This window comes from Heteronotia binoei, chromosome 21 (genome assembly GCF_032191835.1).
Source record: "Heteronotia binoei isolate CCM8104 ecotype False Entrance Well chromosome 21, APGP_CSIRO_Hbin_v1, whole genome shotgun sequence".
NCBI classification, from domain to species: Eukaryota; Metazoa; Chordata; class Lepidosauria; order Squamata; family Gekkonidae; genus Heteronotia; species Heteronotia binoei.
This window is the reverse complement of record NC_083243.1, coordinates 58,521,586-58,539,188: the sequence shown is the minus strand read 5'-3', so window position 1 is coordinate 58,539,188 and position 17,603 is coordinate 58,521,586. Positions and strand designations below refer to the sequence as shown.

The 17,603-nt window shown below is 41.7% G+C and overlaps 1 protein-coding gene across 1 annotated transcript in view; it reads right to left on the bottom strand.

Moving 5' to 3' along the window:
* BAZ1A (bromodomain adjacent to zinc finger domain 1A) overlaps nucleotides 1–17,603 on the bottom strand; it is a 98,587-nt gene that overhangs the window by 13,829 nt on the left and 67,155 nt on the right. The window contains exons 18-20 of the mRNA XM_060262898.1: nucleotides 16,605–17,213; nucleotides 15,047–15,216; nucleotides 14,452–14,606 (exon numbers count right to left, since the gene is read on the bottom strand). Of these exons, the coding sequence (XP_060118881.1) occupies nucleotides 14,452–14,606; nucleotides 15,047–15,216; nucleotides 16,605–17,213 (934 nt within the window). The remainder of the gene's footprint in view (nucleotides 1–14,451; nucleotides 14,607–15,046; nucleotides 15,217–16,604; nucleotides 17,214–17,603) is intronic.

Here is a 17,603-nt window from a genome sequence, read left to right as displayed (position 1 = left end):
ATATTACTGCTAGAGCAGTGCCATGGTCGGATCACTATGCCCTTAAGGCTCGGGTGGATGTGCCACCCCAAACCTGTTTAGGCGGAGAGCGTATTTTAGCTCGCCCGCGGAGCCTGATGGACCCGGAACGGTTCCTGACGGCTCTGCGAGATCCCGGGCCCCCTGGCGATTCCTTGGATGATCTGGTGGAGTCCTGGAATGACAGGCTCTCCAGAGCCATCGAAGAGATTGCACCTAGGCGTCCTCTGCGCCCCCGTTCGAAGTCGACGCCCTGGTATAACCAGGGGTTGCGACAACTAAAACGGGGGCTCAGACGACTAGAGAGGCAATGGTGGCGTACTCGAGACGAAGCGACTCGAACATCTTATAGAGAGAGTATGAAGTCCTATGAGGTGGCAATCAAAGCTGCAAAGAAAACATACTTCGCGGCTGAGATTGCGTCCGCAACATCGCGCCCGGCACAATTATTTAATATAATTCGGAATTTAACAACGCTGCCTCAGGGCAGACCAAATTTCAAAGAATTGGAGATTGGCTATGAGGCCTTTGCGAATTTTTTTGCGGATAAGATCGCGTCGCTCTGCCTCGACCTCCCCGCCATATTAGAGACAGTTAGTGAAATCGAGGCTCCGTGCATGTCTTCGGATTGTGTTCTGGATGGTTTCAGCCCTCTCAGCCTGGAGGAAGTTGACAGGATTCTCTTATCTGCACACCCAACAACTTGTAAATTGGACCCATGCCCCTCCTGGCTTATTAAATCTTGCCAGAGGGAGCTTAGATATCCTGTACGGGATATCATAAATAGATCCCTGATGGAAGGGCAATTTCCAACACCGCTTAAAGAGGCAGTGGTCCGTCCCCTCTTGAAAAAAACATCATTAGACCCGGCCCAATTGGCACACTATTGGCCGGTCTCAAATTTGCCCTTTTTGGGCAAACTCATCGAGAGGGCAGTGGCGAGGCAGCTAAAAACCTTCCTGGATGATGCTTCCGTCCTTGACCCTCTTCAGTCTGGCTCTCGCCCGGGCCATGGGACGGAGACGGTGCTGGTTGCCCTAGTAGATGACCTGCAACGGCATCTGGATCGGGGCGGCTCGGCGGTACTGATGCTGTTGGACCTATTGGCAGCGTTCGATACGGTCAACCATCGGTTGCGGGCCCGCCGCCTCGCCGAAGCGGGGATTCAGGGGTTGGCCTTACAGTGGCTTTCCTCTTTCCTTGAAGGTCGGGGACAGAGGGTCGCTATTGGGGATGAACTGTCCCGGCGGCACACGCTTGATTGCGGAGTGCCTCAGGGTGCGGTTCTTTCCCCGATGCTATTGAACATCTATATGCGTCCCCTCGCCCAGATTGCCCGAAGGTACAGGCTGGGTTGTCACCAGTACGCTGATGACACCCAGCTCTATCTGCTCATGGATGACCGGCCGGTCTGCGCCCCACAAAATCGGGACCGGGCGTTACAGGCTGTGGCTGAGCGGGTTGAGGCTAAATCCGACGAAGACAGAGGTCCTTTGCTTGGGCCGCCGGGGTCCGGGAAGGGAAATCCCCCAAATGGTTTTTGACAGTGCGCCGCTAATCGCGACGCAGAAGGTCAAGAGCCTGGGGGTGCTACTGGAACCTTCATTAACCATGGAGGCCCAGATAGCAGCCACTGCCAAGTCCGCATTCTTCCATCTTAGGCGGGCAAGGCAGTTGGCCCCCTTCCTGGAGCGTGACGACCTAGCAATGGTGATCCATGCAACGGTCACCTCGAGGCTCGACTACTGCAATGCCCTCTACATGGGGCTGCCCCTGTACCGAACCCGGAAATTGCAGTTGGTGCAGAATGCCGCTGCCCGGTTGTTATTGGGGCTCCCAAGACGGGAGCACATTCAGCCGGGACTCCGGGCTCTGCACTGGCTGCCAATACTTTACCGAGTTTGGTACAAGGTGCTGGTTATTACCTTTAAAGCCCTATATGGCCTAGGACCTGCCTACTTGAAGGACCGTCTCTCCCCACACGTTCCCCGGAGAGTACTGAGATCGGGAACTCAAAATCTCCTGATTGTCCCCGGGCCAAAGGAAGCCCGTTTGAAAACTACAAGAGATAGGGCCTTCTCAGTAATGGCACCCTCCTGGTGGAACCAGCTGCCAGAAGAGGTAAGGGCCCTGCGGGACCTTGTTCAATTCCGCAGGGCCTGTAAGACAGTCCTCTTCCGGCTGGCTTACAACCAACAAGAACTAACCAGCACTGAAATACTGAAACGCTGAAACATGGGAATTTGAAACTGAGTGTAGCTGTAAGACCGCCGTATGTCTTGAATGTTTTAAGTACATAATTATGTGAATGTCTAGATTTTAATTATGTAAATTTGGAATGTTAATTTTTATGCATAATTTTATATTTTATGTTAGTTTTTATATGTTGTAAGCCGCCCTGAGCCACCTGGTGGGAAGGGCGGGATATAAATCTCAAATAAATAAAAAATAAATAAATTAATGTCTGTATGTGAAAGGGAAAACTTTCCTCCAATCACAAGTGGGAGGTTAATTAGGTATTTCTGCTTTTTGTGACAAGACATAGTTGGCATTAAGTTTGAGCACCTCCCAGACTTACTCATATCATGGCATTGCACTTGAACAGAGCCACTGTGTTCACTGCAAGTTATCATGAATTTGGTAAACAGTACTTCATGAAGAAATAAGCAAATCAGACCAACACTTAAGAACATTACTGAACTGTTTCCAGTCCTGTACTCACACTCTCTCTCTCTAAATAACAGGTACATGGGTCCAAAGGTAAAGTGACTTCTGAATTCTGGCCACAAACTAAAACAAGTGGAACTTTATCTCACATTTGTTTCAAGTGTAGCTTCTGCAGTATCAATTTCAGTTACTTGTGTCCCATGAAAGAGGTTTGAAAAAGAAACAGGGCCACTTCATGCAGCATGAATTTCTTATATATTGCTACATCAGTAGCCATATTGTATTGTTAGATTCAGGTGGGTAGCCATGTTGGTCCATAGAACAAAGTTCAAAACCAGCGGCAATTTTAAGAACGACCATTGGATACTCACCGTGAAGGGTCCTTCTCCTCTGAGGACAGGAGGACATCTTGTGGGTGTTTCCTAACCTTCTTACAGGGAGGCAGGAAAATTTAAATATTTGAACTTCCTGTTAGGAAGCACCCTACTTTAGTTCTGCGACTCCCGTAGCAGTAAAACATTACATATAGAGATAACATAACTGAAGAACATAACTGTTAATAACATTTATCATGAAAAAACACAGAACAGGAAGAAGTCCAGGCGTATTCTAACTCACGCTGGAGCCTATAACACTGTATGAACTTATAATTCATCCCCCGCATGGGTACTGGTTGGTCCAAAACAACTACCTTTTTAAGGACTTATCTGGTAGACCCCCAGTGATGGTCCCTGAAGAGAAACTACTTGCTATTGTAATTTAGTTTACTGAGAGAAAGACCCTTCACTGTGAGTATCCAATGGTCGTTCTCCCTCTGAGGCAGGAGAACATCTTGTGGGACATTCTAAAGCAGTGTCCCAATTAGGGCATTACAGAATATGTTGAAGCACCTTTCTGCCAAAAGCCACATCGAATCATAAGCATTAATTCTATAATGTCTGATAAATGTTGACAGTGACGACCAAGTGGCCGCCCTGCATACTTCTTCCACAGATGCTTGATTGGCAAATGCTGCATTAGCGCCGCACTGCTCACCGAATGGGCTGTTATGCCTACTGGTACTGGTATCTTTTGTGCCACGTATGCCTCCGCAATGCAGTGTCTTAGGTTTTTGCTAATAGCAGCTTTGGACATCTTCCCTCCCATGAGAGGTAGGGAAATATTAATGAATAGAGAATCTGTCTTGCGTATGTGAGCCGTTCTGTGCAGGTAGCATTTTAAAGTTCTCCTGATGTCCAGTGTATGCCAGGTCTTTTCTTTAGGATGACCTGGGTTAGGGCAGAAAGATGGTAAATAAATCTCCTGTGCTCTATGAAAATGAGATGATACCTTTGGTTGAAAGGTAGGATCTGTACGCAAGACTACTTTGTCTTTATGAAAAACACATAGCTCCAACATGGCTGAAAGAGCTCCCAGTTCCGAAACTCTTCGTGCTGATGTAATTGCTACCAAGAACAATGTTTTCATTCTGAGAAAAACTAGAGAAATGTCTGAAATTGGCTCAAATAGTGACCTAGTTAAAGCTGAAAGAACTGTGTTTAACCTCCACGTTGGGAACCTGTGGACCTGCGCAGGCTGAGATAGAGAGACCCCTCTTAAAAAACATGCAATATGAGGATGTTTTTTAGAAAGTTGTTTTTTAGATTTCTCTTTAATTATCATAGCGGCACCTTCATGTGCCCTACGTAATGCAAATTCCGCTTTTTATTAATTGGGTCTTTTAGGGCTCCCTGACCATCTTCAGATACCAGACCATAGGACTGCAGTGCGGTGATGGGTGCTTCAACTAGTGGTACCTGAAGGAACTCCGGGCTCCGGCATCTTGCTGGCAGAGGTGGTCGCAGATCGCTCTCCTGCGCCACCTCTGATTATGGCTGTCAAAGGAGTGTCACAGAAGTGATACCCCTCATAGAAAAACCCTGTTGGGGTTTTTCTTCGGCATGGGACTTTTGCGATGGGACTAGGAGTTCAACGGCGGCTGCTCCTATGTTCCTTGCATGTCCCGAGGCTCTGAGGCCATTAAAGCTGGCGAATTACCAGCAGAAAAAGATGAACACCCACCTGCTTTCTTCCTTTTGCTTTTCTCAGTACACCTTTGAAGTAGTGTCTTTCTACTCCTAATGTGGTAATTCTGCATGACAAGTAAGTGACTTTTTACACTACTGGTAATGGGTCATGTTTGCATAATAACGAGAGGTTGGCTCAGAAGAGACAGGAGGCCTCAAAGTCTTTGAGCAATCTTAAATACCGATAATCACTGAAATTGGACTGAATACAAAGAATAAAAACGACCTGGATTATAATTGGACATGTTAAAAAGACTGTGATTAGGCTGCAATATGATCTGAACGTAAACAAGATGTATTTTGGAGAGATCTGTCTCTGTCACCTATTTGCATTTGAAAGGAGTACATTTGAAATCACAGCTGGAGCTATTGCGGAATGTGGACTTAACAGGATCTTGAAGTTACTTTTCAACTGGGATTAAGAGATTGATTGCTGTCAAAGAAAATGGCACTGACTAGCGAAACGTTTTACAAAAAAAAATCTTATCTTTAAGCAGTTCTCTGAAACAGGATATTGTCTCACTAATTGTCTCACTTTAGACTGTTTTTAGATTATTTAAATATTTAATTAACTGTATTGAACTGTATAATCTTGTTTTATTGTTTTAATATGGCTTTTGCCATGTCCTGTAAGCTGCTGAGCCTGCCTCGGCAGGGAGGGCAGGGTATAAATAAAATTTATTATTATTATTATTATTAATGCAATTTATTAGAGAACAAATGGGTTCTCTTATGCTGGAAGATGGTGTAATTGCCAATCCACAGGACCTGAGTGTTAAAGAGATTTTGTTGACATCGGTGGAACCAGAATGTAAAAGTGATATACTCCAAAACAAACAAAAGAAAACCAAGATGGATTCCTATGTTGCGGTAGTAAATCAAGATCGGAAGTTAAGATTCAGTGAAGTCATGCTGAGTGGGAAAAATGGCATTGAAGTCTTCATCTTACCGTTGTGGGGGCAGATCACACTGAAAAGAGAAAAGGCATACCCTGACCAGCTAATCATGATGTGGAAAATGTTTAGGAAGAAGGATTTTGAATTTTCTTTTTTTGTGGAAGGTTGGATATGGAATCCTCATTAAGAAGTGATATTTGACTTTAGAAGGCAAAGTGTAAGGTCTGGACTGTACTAAGTGATTTCTCTCCAGTGTAATATGTGCATAGAAAATGAAGCAATCTAGAAGTGTTTTCAAATTTTGGGAAGAAGGATTTATAAGTTTTGACCTCTCTTTTTTCTCTTTGTGGGTAACTAAGCATGTAATCCTTAATAATAGATAGATAGATAGATGAATTTATTGTCATTGTTCTCAACAAAAAGAGAGCAACGAAATGAGGTGCTCTTCCACAAACATACCAACACATCAAACACACATATTCATAAACCATTTAAATACATCTGAAACCATTAAACCATTTAAACCATTAAAACCATTTAAATACATCTAAAACGGATAAACATTCATAAAACCATTAAAACCATTTAAACCCTTAAATAAACATTCATAAAACCATTAAACATTCATAAAACCATTAAAACCATTTAAACCATTAAATACATCTAAAACAGATAATCCTTCATAACCCTGCATTTAACCTAACCACAGCACTTGGATAGAAACTGTCCTTAAATCTGTTTGTCCTAGCCTTCAACACTCTATATCGTCTACCTGACGGTAAGATCTCAAAAAGCAAATGGCCCAGATGTGTATGGTCCCTTAGGATCATTTGTATCTTCCTTTTACATGCCATATTATACAGATCCACCAATGAGGGGAGAGAACATCCACAAATCTTTTGTGCTCTTCTCGTCACTCTTTGGAGCACCCTTCTCTCTGCTTCCGTGCAGCTCCCAAACCACGCGCAGAGGCAATAAGATAAAATGCTCTCAATGGAACTACGATAAAAGGCAACCAGCAGACTCCCTGACAGTTGTAGTGATCTTAAGAGTCTTAAGTAGTATAGTCGTTGCTGGGCCTTTTTCTCTAGAGCTAAAGTATTTGCCCCCCATGTTAGATCCTGTTTCATGGTAATTCCCAGAAACTTCCATTCTGTCACCTGTTCTACCATAACACCATCAATAAACAACGGCTGGGTGTCCAAACTACTCTTCCTGTAATCCACTATAATTTCCTTCGTCTTATTTATATTTAAAATAAGATTATTTACTTTACACCAAAGGGACAGCTGTTGAACTTCCCTCCTGTACGCAGACTCATCATCTTCAGAGATGAGCCCTACCAACGTTGTATCATCTGCATACTTAATGATTTTGTTACTTAAAAAGAATAAGGGTGATCCTAAAGAAGGAAGGGAGTTGTTATAATTTTAATTTACCATATAGTTAACTTAGAATAATGCTAAGGAGTGCAGATAATATAATTTTTTTTCCAGATAGTAGATTTATTCATAGTAAGCTTAACTGGTGGAAATGTTTATATTGATGTAAGGGTTGGACTAATTGTTGAAAAGGCAGACAACATAATTGTTTTGCAATCTGGTAGATTTGTTTTTTAAAATGTTTCTTTGGAGAAATTGTTTAGATTGAGATAGACAAATTATTAAATTGTATCTTTGGTAATTTGTTAAAAACAGAAGTATCAATTTTATGTGTTTATTTTAATAAGGATTTTATTAAACCAATAATATAATTTGTGCCTCTAAAAGGGTTAAGTAAACTTAGACAAAAATGGTGTTGAGATGGCTTTGAAATTTCATCTTTTAACTTTATATACTTCTGTGTGTTGAAGAAAAATGTTTAGATTCATATTGCTGGTATCAGTTTATTAAAAAAAATTCTTTTGGTAATGATAGAAAAGATCGTAAAATATATGGAGATTTTAATACTTGATTTGATTGAATGATTTGGGTTTTTCTCTAATGGGAGGTAGAACTATAATTGATATATATATATATATATACACACACACACACTGTTTTTCTTTCTTTCCCACTCTGTAACTGCCCCTTCCCTCTTTTATGTATCCTTTGCATTGCTTTTTTCTTTGTAGTTTAAACCAATAAAAATTATAAAATCTTAAAAAACGTGCAATATGAGGGTGTTTTAACACTCGCTCCCTGAAATTTGGGAAAAACTGATGACAAGGCTGCAACCTGTCTTTTTAAGGTAGCTACCCTAAGGCCCAGACTCATACCCTCTTGTAGAAAGTCTAGGATGGTTTCAATTTTTGGACACACAGGCTCTACCTTTTTCCTCTTACACCAGTGGACAAATGCCTTCCAAGTGACGTTGTAAATCCTCTGTGTTTATGGTCTTCTGGAAGCTAGCAAGGTCTGTGTCACCAACGAAGAGTAACCTAACTTTTCGAAGCTCTTCCGCTCAATCTCCAACCGGTCAAGTGGAACCACTCTGGCCTCAGATGAAGTATTGGGCCTTGATGTAGCAAGTCGACTGAAACCGGTAGAGACATCGGAGTTTGAATTGAGAGATTGTGAAAGTCTGCGAACCATGGTCTTCTGGGCCAGTAAGGCGCCACTACTATCACCTGTGCTTTTAACTCTTGAACTCTCCTGAGGAGTTTGGGTAGCAACGGAATGGGAGGAAATGCAAATAGAAGTCCTTTGGGCCATGGTACTGTCAGGGCGTCCACTTCTGCTCCGGGACAAGAAAACCTCATGAAAAATCTTTTGAGCTGATGATTCATCGGGGATGCAAACAGATCTACTATCAGTCTCTGCAGTTGCATGATGATCTGATGAAAAACCCTCTTGTTGAGAGACCATTCTCCTGGATGTATCTTCTGCCGACTCAACCAATCGGCCTGCGTGTTGTCGATCCCTTTCACATGTTCTGCACGAATTGAAGATATATGGGTCTGAGCCCATGCGAACAGCCTGCAAGCCTCTGAATGAAGAGCCGATGACCTTGATCCCCCTTGTTTGTTGACATAGGCCTTCACTGAAATGTTGTCCGTCCAAACCAGCATGTGCGCTCTGTAAATTCTCGGTGCAAGCTGAAGTAATGCCAACCTGATTGCTCTCAGTTCTAGCACATTTATGGGAAGTTTCGACTCCTCCATCGACCAAACATCTTGAATTAGTGAATTCTGGAAGGTGGCTCCCCAGCCCACCAGGCTGGCATCCATGAAAATCTGTTCCCAGGTTGGTACCCAGAATACCTTCCCTTGGATCAGGTTCTCTTTCTTTGTCCACCATTGAAGGCTCCTCTTGATTGATAGAAGAACCCTGACGCTGGTGTCTATCTTTCTTGAAATCTGACCCTGAAAGGGCAACAGGAAACTTTGAAGTTGTCTTGCATGCAGCCTCCCCCACTGAATTGCATCTATTGCAGAAATCAATAGACCTTGTAATTTTGCCAGAGACATCAGTGGCGAATAGGTGCTCTTTATGACAGCCATTGCTGCCTCTCTGATCTTTCGGACTTTGGCATCTGGGAGAAATAGCTGTGTCTTTTGCGTATCTATTATGATTCCCAGGTGTTCTAGTCTCCTCAATGGGGACAGAGTGCTCTTTTGCAGATTTACTAAGAACCCCAATGATAGGAGACATTTGATTGTTTGTGTCATGACATAGTGGGCTGCCTCCTCTGAAGACTCCCTGATGAGAATGTCATCTAAGTATGGATGTACCCGAATGCCCTGTTCCCTGAGCATGACTATGGGAGCTGTGAGCATCTTCGTGAAGACACGAGGAGCCGACGCTAGACCGAATGGAAGAGCTCTGAACTGGAAATGATTCCTGTAACAAAATCGAAGAACTTTCCGATGACCTTCGAAAATCGGAATACGCAGATAAGCTTTCGTTAGATCTATTGACATAAGAAATTTGTTCGGCTGCAGTGACTCTGTTATAGCTCTCAGTGTCTCCATCCGGAAGTGTTTTGTCACTATAAACTTGCTGACATATAGATCCAGTACAGCTCTCCAGTCTCCGGATCTCTTTGGAATAGTAAAGAAAATCAAGTGGACACCTGTTTGTATCTCATGTGGTGGAACAGGTTTGATTGCCTTTATATCTAGCAGATGCTGAATGGCCTGCAGTGTAATTTCGATTTTCCTTGCGTTCCTGTGACTCAGAGATTGCAGAAACCTTTGAGGTGGAAAGGACTGAAATCCCAGCTTGTAGCTGTCGACTACTACCTCCTTGCACCAGCTGTCTGCTGGCGAGGACCTCCACTGTTGAGAAAAATGTTGAAGATGCCCGCCGACAGGAACCTCTAGGGTCATACCTTTGACTTAGGATCCCTGTCAGATTTATCTGCATGTTTGTTGCCTGACTTGTTGAATCTATTTCCAAAGTTTTGTCTACAAAATGGCTGCCTAGAGCCCAATGATGATCTTCTGTTCTCCTGTCTGAACCTAGGTAGGGAATGATGTGAATGAAAGGACGATGAGTATGCCTGTCTTCGTTCCTGTTTTTGGAAAAATTTGGCATCACCTTCTTTTTGCCCTTTGTTTCCACCAATATCTTATCTAATGCCTCTCCAAATAGGCATCCACCCTCAAATGGGTATCCCATGACAATATTCTTTGAGTGCGTGTCAGCTGACCAGGCCCTTAACCATAGAGTTCTACGAGCTGCTGCCGATGAAGAAATTACACTTGAAGCAAAAACTAAGGGATCCAAAGTGGAATCAGTTAAAAATGACACAAAGTGGAATCAGTTAAAAATGACATTTAAAAATGAAATATACAATATGGGCGTTTAAGAGAAGCTGGTCTGAGGACCTTTGTCAGTTGTCTTGTGAAGAAGCTACAAATGCAGCGTAAAGCAATTTAAGCCGGTGATTGCGTGAAGGCAAGATTTTCTCCTCCGGAAGCCGACATCGGTGGAAGGACTCCGTTTGGAATCCTGCCGGCTCTGCTTAAATCTCCTGTTGGTCTTAAGGGCTCCTGCTCACCAGTCGACAAAAAAAGCCTTCCTCCCTTCTGGGCATAAGGAGTTTGCACTAAATATCTTGCCTCCATGCCACAGAAGTGGCAGGGAAAATGGCTTTTGGGAGAAAGAGCAGTAATAAAAGGGCTTACAATAGCGGGAAGAAGGACACGGACACACACCAAGACTTAGGAACAAATACAAACAATCAGAACCAACAGCAGATAAAAACCATAACGAAAAAATCTTTTCCTCACAAAACTGCAAAAATTCAGGCAAGAGCCTGAGAGTTGCTGTTCTCCCTAACGAGACAGGAAAAACACTGAAGGAGGGTGCTTCCTAACAGGAACAGGAAGTTCAAATGTTTACATTTTCCTGCCTCCCTGCAAGAAGGTTAGGGAACACCCACAAGATGTCCTCCTGCCTCAGAGGGAGAACAACAGAGTTTTATTCATGCTATAAGATTTCATATGCATGCACACCTTGTGAGCCACCTTGAGCAGATGTCTAGAGAAGTCCATACAGCTTCTAAATAATCAATGACATATAACCAGCACACACACTATCACATGCAATGAATATATCTATTTTGGCATGTGTTCCTGCTGCAGAAGCCAGCAGCCACAAATTGGGCTTCCAGCCATGTGTATATGTTGCAAAATATGTGTGCATTTGTTCCACAAGAAGCATTACAATGTTCTAAATCAGTGTAGGAAACTCATCCTTAAAAAGATCAACTAGTCATTTTCATAATGATTACTTGAAAAGCCTTCAGTATATAAGAGAAGAGAAGCCATGTTGGATCAAGCCAATGGCCCATCTATTCCAAGACTCTGTGTCACACAGTTGCCAAAAATATTAAATGCATTAATATTAAATGCATCACTTTTTCACAATATGACAATGGTAATATACAACATACAAAGATTCTCAAATCCGTATAATTCAGGGACATGCATTTGGAAATTAACAGAATTCCCTCATACAATATCTTGAATATTCCATGCACAATCATTAAAAGGAACAATCAGTAACCTCTGGAAATCTTCAGGAATGTCCACTACAAATTCTGGTGCCAGTGCTGTCCCACAAAGTGAAATAGTGAGAGGTCAGTAATTCAAGAGATCAACTAACGGCACCCTCCAGAATTGTCCAAAAAGCAACTGTCCAAAATTTAATCTTTTCTTCCAGATTAATTCTAGAAACTTCATGAACAGCAAATCCAAAAGGAAACTGTATAATTCTACCTACTGTTTCATGTCCAGCTGTTAATTCATTGTTAAAATCTACAGCACACTCACACACATGGTCTACTGTAATGGCTTCAAGTGTAAAGCTTTAAAATATACTAAAAACATCTTATTTCTTTTTCTGGCACATGCAGACCAATTTAAATTTGGAATTTTATCCTGTTCTTCCGCAATAGCAACACAGTGGTTTTAAATGTTTAATTTCTATTCGTATATAACTTCAAAAGATAAACTAACTCCTAACTCTGCAATGGGACTTTAATAAAATGCCTTAGAAAACCTATCATCCAGATGCTGATGTGGCCTGTTAGAGTTGAGCAGATCAAAAGAGCAGATGTTGCACACACTTTTGATGCTTTGAAGTTGTAGCCATTATTTTGCAATCAAACACATCTTTAATATTTTATCGTTCCAAGAAACAAAACCTGAATTGGAGAAGAAAGTGCTTCCTCCAAACAGCATAATTTCTTATCATTAAAAGGATTTATGTGCTCAACAATCTCTACAGAGTGCTAAACATCAAAGTGATAAATGTGACTTCAACATCACTCGCAAGGCTGCCTCAGACTTTGCAATTAAATTTCCAGGGTGAAAACTTTGCTTTGGAGGTATGCAAAATGCCATCTAAAACCTTTTTATAACTGTCGACTATTGTTTTCATCCACTTTCTTTGCTACCACTTTTGATGCCTTTCTCTACCCTGTTACATATTCCAACCACCAAGGAATGAGGTTAATGTGATGTCACAGCATCACATAGCCAGTCAGATATGGTGGTATGATCATAGATTCAGGTGGGAACCATGTTGGTCTGAAGCAGCAGAACCAAGTTTGAGTCCAGTGTCACCTTGAAGATCAACAAAATTTTATTCAAGGTATAAGCTTCCATGTGCAAGCTTCAGATACAGTGTGATCAGTAAGAGTGAATGAAGCCAATTGTTTTGCTTTCATTGTGAACACAGGGGAATGAAATTGCCCATTTTGCTGCCCTGTAGTGGCTGCATTGCTGCAATACAGAGAAATGAGGAGCACTGTCCCAGTTTCCTCAATAGACTAGTACGTTTACTTCTCCCTACATGCTTAAAAAAAAGTTATCTTCTGGGAGATATAAAAAAGATTTAAGTTGCTTCCTATTTCAACTTGCTCATCACAACTTTTTTTTAAAAAAATTAAGTAATGAAAACTTAGTTTTTAAACTTAAATTTTTAAAAGCAAACATCTTGTACTAGCAGTGAGAATTATAGTCCAGGGATGTGCTTTACTGTATGTGTCTCAAGACTCCAATGTCCCTCCTCCAGAATATAGTATAAACCAGGGTACCAGTCCCGTGGCCTGTTGGTGATCAGGCCACGGAGCGAGGCAGAGACATTCACCTACTCCTTATTTAAAGACCCCCATGGGATAGCAGGGATGAGATGTGGGCTTGGGGGCAGCAAAACCCCCAGCACCCCACCGGTCCTTGGAAAAATTGTCTTCCACAAAACTGGTCCCTGGTGCCAAAAAGGTTGGGGGCCACCGGTATAAACCATTAGATATCTCCCCTTTCCCTGTTTTCTTTCTCTGTCCCTCCACATTCTATGGAAGTTCTGGAAGGCAATGGGCATACTGTTGCTATCAGGTCTCATTTTGTTGGCTCCATCTTGGGTTCTGAGACCAACTCTTCCCTGCATGTAACCATGTCACATGAGGCTCAGAAAACAAGTCCAGGCTAATCTCCAATAGTCTTTGTCTTGGAGAAAATTCAGGCTCAGGCAAACTTTCACCTTGATGCCATCAAATTCACTGGAATCAAAGGCAACCTATCTTTTTGCTTAGTCCCAGACCATTAATCAGGACCTCAGTAAATCAAGGTACATTTGTACACAATGACTTGGTTCCTCACCCTTCTTTCCTCCCTTCCTGTTGCAGCCCCAAATGCCCCTTGAAATGCTGTTCACAGAAGAGACAAGGGGACCCCCCAGGAACAACATGAGGGAAGAGTCAAAGGTCAGCAGCAGACAGGAGAATGAGTGAAAATCATGCTGTCTTCCACTGGCAGAAATCTTCCAATGGATCTAACCTAAGTGGTCCTGCTCCATTAGCATTCCTGCTAACAAAGATGTAGCTCACATCAGTCTTCATGGCTAAAAAGCTCTCAGTCATATTAACTTAATAGAGATCTATTGAAATTTCCTTCAAAAAGGCTAGGTGGATGACAAAGCTACAACTTTCTCCAACATGACTCCCTCCCACCCCAAGACCTCCCTTACCTTCTTTTACTTAAAAATGTGTATCTAGGGATAGATGCAAGTGGGCAGCCATGTTGGTCTGAAGTAGTTGAACAAAGCAGGAGTCAAGTGCTCCTTTAAGACCAACCAAGTTTTATTTAGAACGTAAACTTTTGTGTGCTCTCTAAGCACACTTCATCAGACGAGGGAATACCTGATCCCCTCATCTGATGAAGTGTGCTTAGAGAGCACACAAAAGCTTACGTTCTAAATAAAACTTGGTTGGTCTTAAAGGTGCACTTGACCCCTGCTTGTAGCTAGGGATGAAATAAAAGCCTACAGTTCTAGTATTAGCTGGAAAATAATTTCATGTTTAACATATATTATTACCTGTCTTTTACAATAACGTCTTCTTGATCATCAAGTTCCATCTCTTCAACATCTTCAGTTGTAGTTTTTGTTACACCATTTTCTTTGTTTTCCTCATTTAGCAGCTCATACTGTCCACTTTCTAAGGCTGCCCTCCAAGCTTGCCTGTCTGTTACCTGTAGATATAGAAAACAGGGTCACACTTACCTGTAACAGTTCATCAGGTGGCCTGCACATGCACAGTCTCATGTACGACTACTCAGAACCCACAAAGATTAATGTTAGTTTACTGGACTCTGTACATTTTGAAGACAATTTTTACCTTGCTATCCCAAACAAAAAACCCCATGCTGGCTTATATCTTACTGACTTACTGCAGATAGAATGCCTACCATTAGTGAAGAAGAAAAGATTTTAGCCAATTCCCACTCTTGCTATGGATTCTGCTCCCAACTTTGTTCATTAAGGTCCTTTGACCAGGGGGGTTGGGGCTCAGTAAGCTGCAAATAGGACAATGGAATGTTCCATTCCACAAGCTGCTCGCCACTCATGCGTTTAAATAAACTCAGAAGTTTTATAGGTACCATGTCCCCATAGACTATAAGTAAAGAGATACCTTAATGCAACCTAAAGTTCCTTGGTAGATTCTGTCTTCAATATCCAAAAGGAAGTCTCTGAGTCTCAGTTCAAGTTGCTTTTCTGCAGACATTAGAGTTATGTCATAGGCATAGGCATTCTGTGATTTTCCCCGCCCTGATAGTGGCTTGCTTTCATTCTGTGATTTCTCTGTAACAAGAGGCAATATAACAATATTCTTCACAGTTGGCCTAAAAGCATACCACCTAAATATATTTTCAGACTTCATTCAGATCTCGGCATTAACTGTTTGTTCACAAACTGTGGTGATTATCACCGAGACCAAATGCCAATTTCTTTCCTCAAAGAGAAAGACTAACATCAAATGGTAAAATTGCATCATATGAGAAAACTGCCACCATATTCAGCAAATAATATCCTCACATCTCTTTCTATTAGCACTCTGGCTTCCAAGAAGAAAATGTTTTAAAAATTGATATTGCCTTTGGAACAATACAAATGTAGTAGTCTAAATCCTTAAATATTTTTATTTGCATATATTGTTGTTGTTGTTATTGTTATTTATTCAACTTAATGAATCACAGCTAGTGCCAGGCTCTGGGCAATATACAACAAAGAAATAAAAATGTGTGGCTCAGTATATTGTCTTACTATTGTCCAGGTATGTTCTTATACTGTATCAGGATGAGAAGAAAGAATAGATGTTGAGGCCATATTTTAATCAACATCTAAGTTTTGAGCCTTAAAATATATGATTTAAATAGAACACAGCAATACTTAATTAAGGATACGATCCATTTGGTACCCCATAACAAGGATGCCTACAACGATTACTAGAATCCGGCTACTCTGCTGCCCTCTCCTACATCTCTGGGTGCAAATGCAGGTGTCATTAGGGGGAGTGAGAGGTCTATGGGCATGCCTTCCATATCCCCATGCAGCCCCACTCCTGAGGCAAAGGGATTACTGAATGAGAATGCTAGATGTACACACAAACCTCCCACCCTCTGAAAATCTATACTGCTGCATGCTTGTACAACTGGGGGTGGGAAACTATTATGCCCTGTGAGAGTACTCCATGTGCATTTGTTGAGTGAATGCAGTTTTATTTATGTAAGTTTATACACTTTACAAAATACCGTAAACTACAGAATTACTGTAAACTACATGCAGTCTACTGACTGAGCTGGTCTGCTTTGGTTACCTTGTAGCCTAAAACTAAGAAGCATTTTATTAAGGGAACAATCTCCAGTCTATGCATAATTTTATACATAGGAGCTATTTCATTGGCATTATCCTGTTTTCTTATAACAGAATTTCAGATAAAGGAAATACAGGAAATAAAGTTGTTTTATTTTTGCAAGATATCTTCCATATTTGGTTGCAAGAGGTTGAAATATACTATCAGCAAAAAGCACTTAAACCATGTTTCCATACAAAGAAAATGAACTCAATCTATTAATATATGGAAGAATTCTATAGGAGAGAAACTAATTTGAAATTTATCTTGAAACTGTAATATGTGACAGCCATCAATAACTAATATAAAAACACCTAGAAAAAACAAGAATATTTACCTGAAAAATGGAATTTTTCCACAGGAAAACTGTTCAATTGTTCACATATTCTGTTCTTCTCCTGCAAAAGATTTTCCCTTAAGGCACTCTCCCTGTGTCCTCGGGAATTGAGAGATGCTATGAGTTGGTCCAGTTGGTCCTGAGAGCTGTAAAAGCACCATCTATTTGGTTTATATATTGGTCTTGGCACCTGTACAGGAGCACCAGCACACAAATCTTGGTGACCACTGGAGGTAGATTCCATCTTTATAGACTCTTCACTGTTAGTGGCTACCTGAGCTTTGTCTACAATATGGCACTGTACATTATTTTGAAATGAAGATGGCCGAGGCAACAGCATGTCTTCTGTAAGACCAGAATAGTCTTCTTCTACAAATAATCCAGGAATAGATGGGAAAAGCCAGTAGCGTCGATATAGGCGATCACGACCCAAAGGACAGATGTTGGTACACGCAGTGGCTTTCTGAATCTTTTCTATAAGTTCCTGTTCTTTAGTTTGTTGCTCCAGTTTTAAGGCTTCTTCCTCTTCTGGAGTAAGTGGCTCACACTTTTCAACAGAAGTCTCTACTTGCCTTGTAAGATCTTTAAAGCCATTCTGTCCCCTTCTGCCTACAAAAGACAGTTTTAAAAAATGACAGGTCTATACCCAGCAGCATTGTCTACATACAGCTTCAAAATTTTTGTCCTTTGAGCATACATACACACACACACAAGAAGTGGGGGCTTGCAATACTCACAGAAAGTGGGGAGAATTCCTTTCCTCATTGTAATCCCCTCCCAATTGCTGTAGAAAAATATATCCCCCAAAAGTAACTGTCAACTGTTAGGCTTCCCTGCATGCAAAGGCCCCACTTCTTACCCCTCTGTCTCCATACATTCCATCTATCTTCCTGTGCTTTCCAAGACCGTCAGGGCAGAGTCCTCCCACATCTCCTTCTACTTTCACAAAAAAAGTAACAACCTTCCCACTTTAGTTTGTGTTCAGCAAGCCAGGCCAGC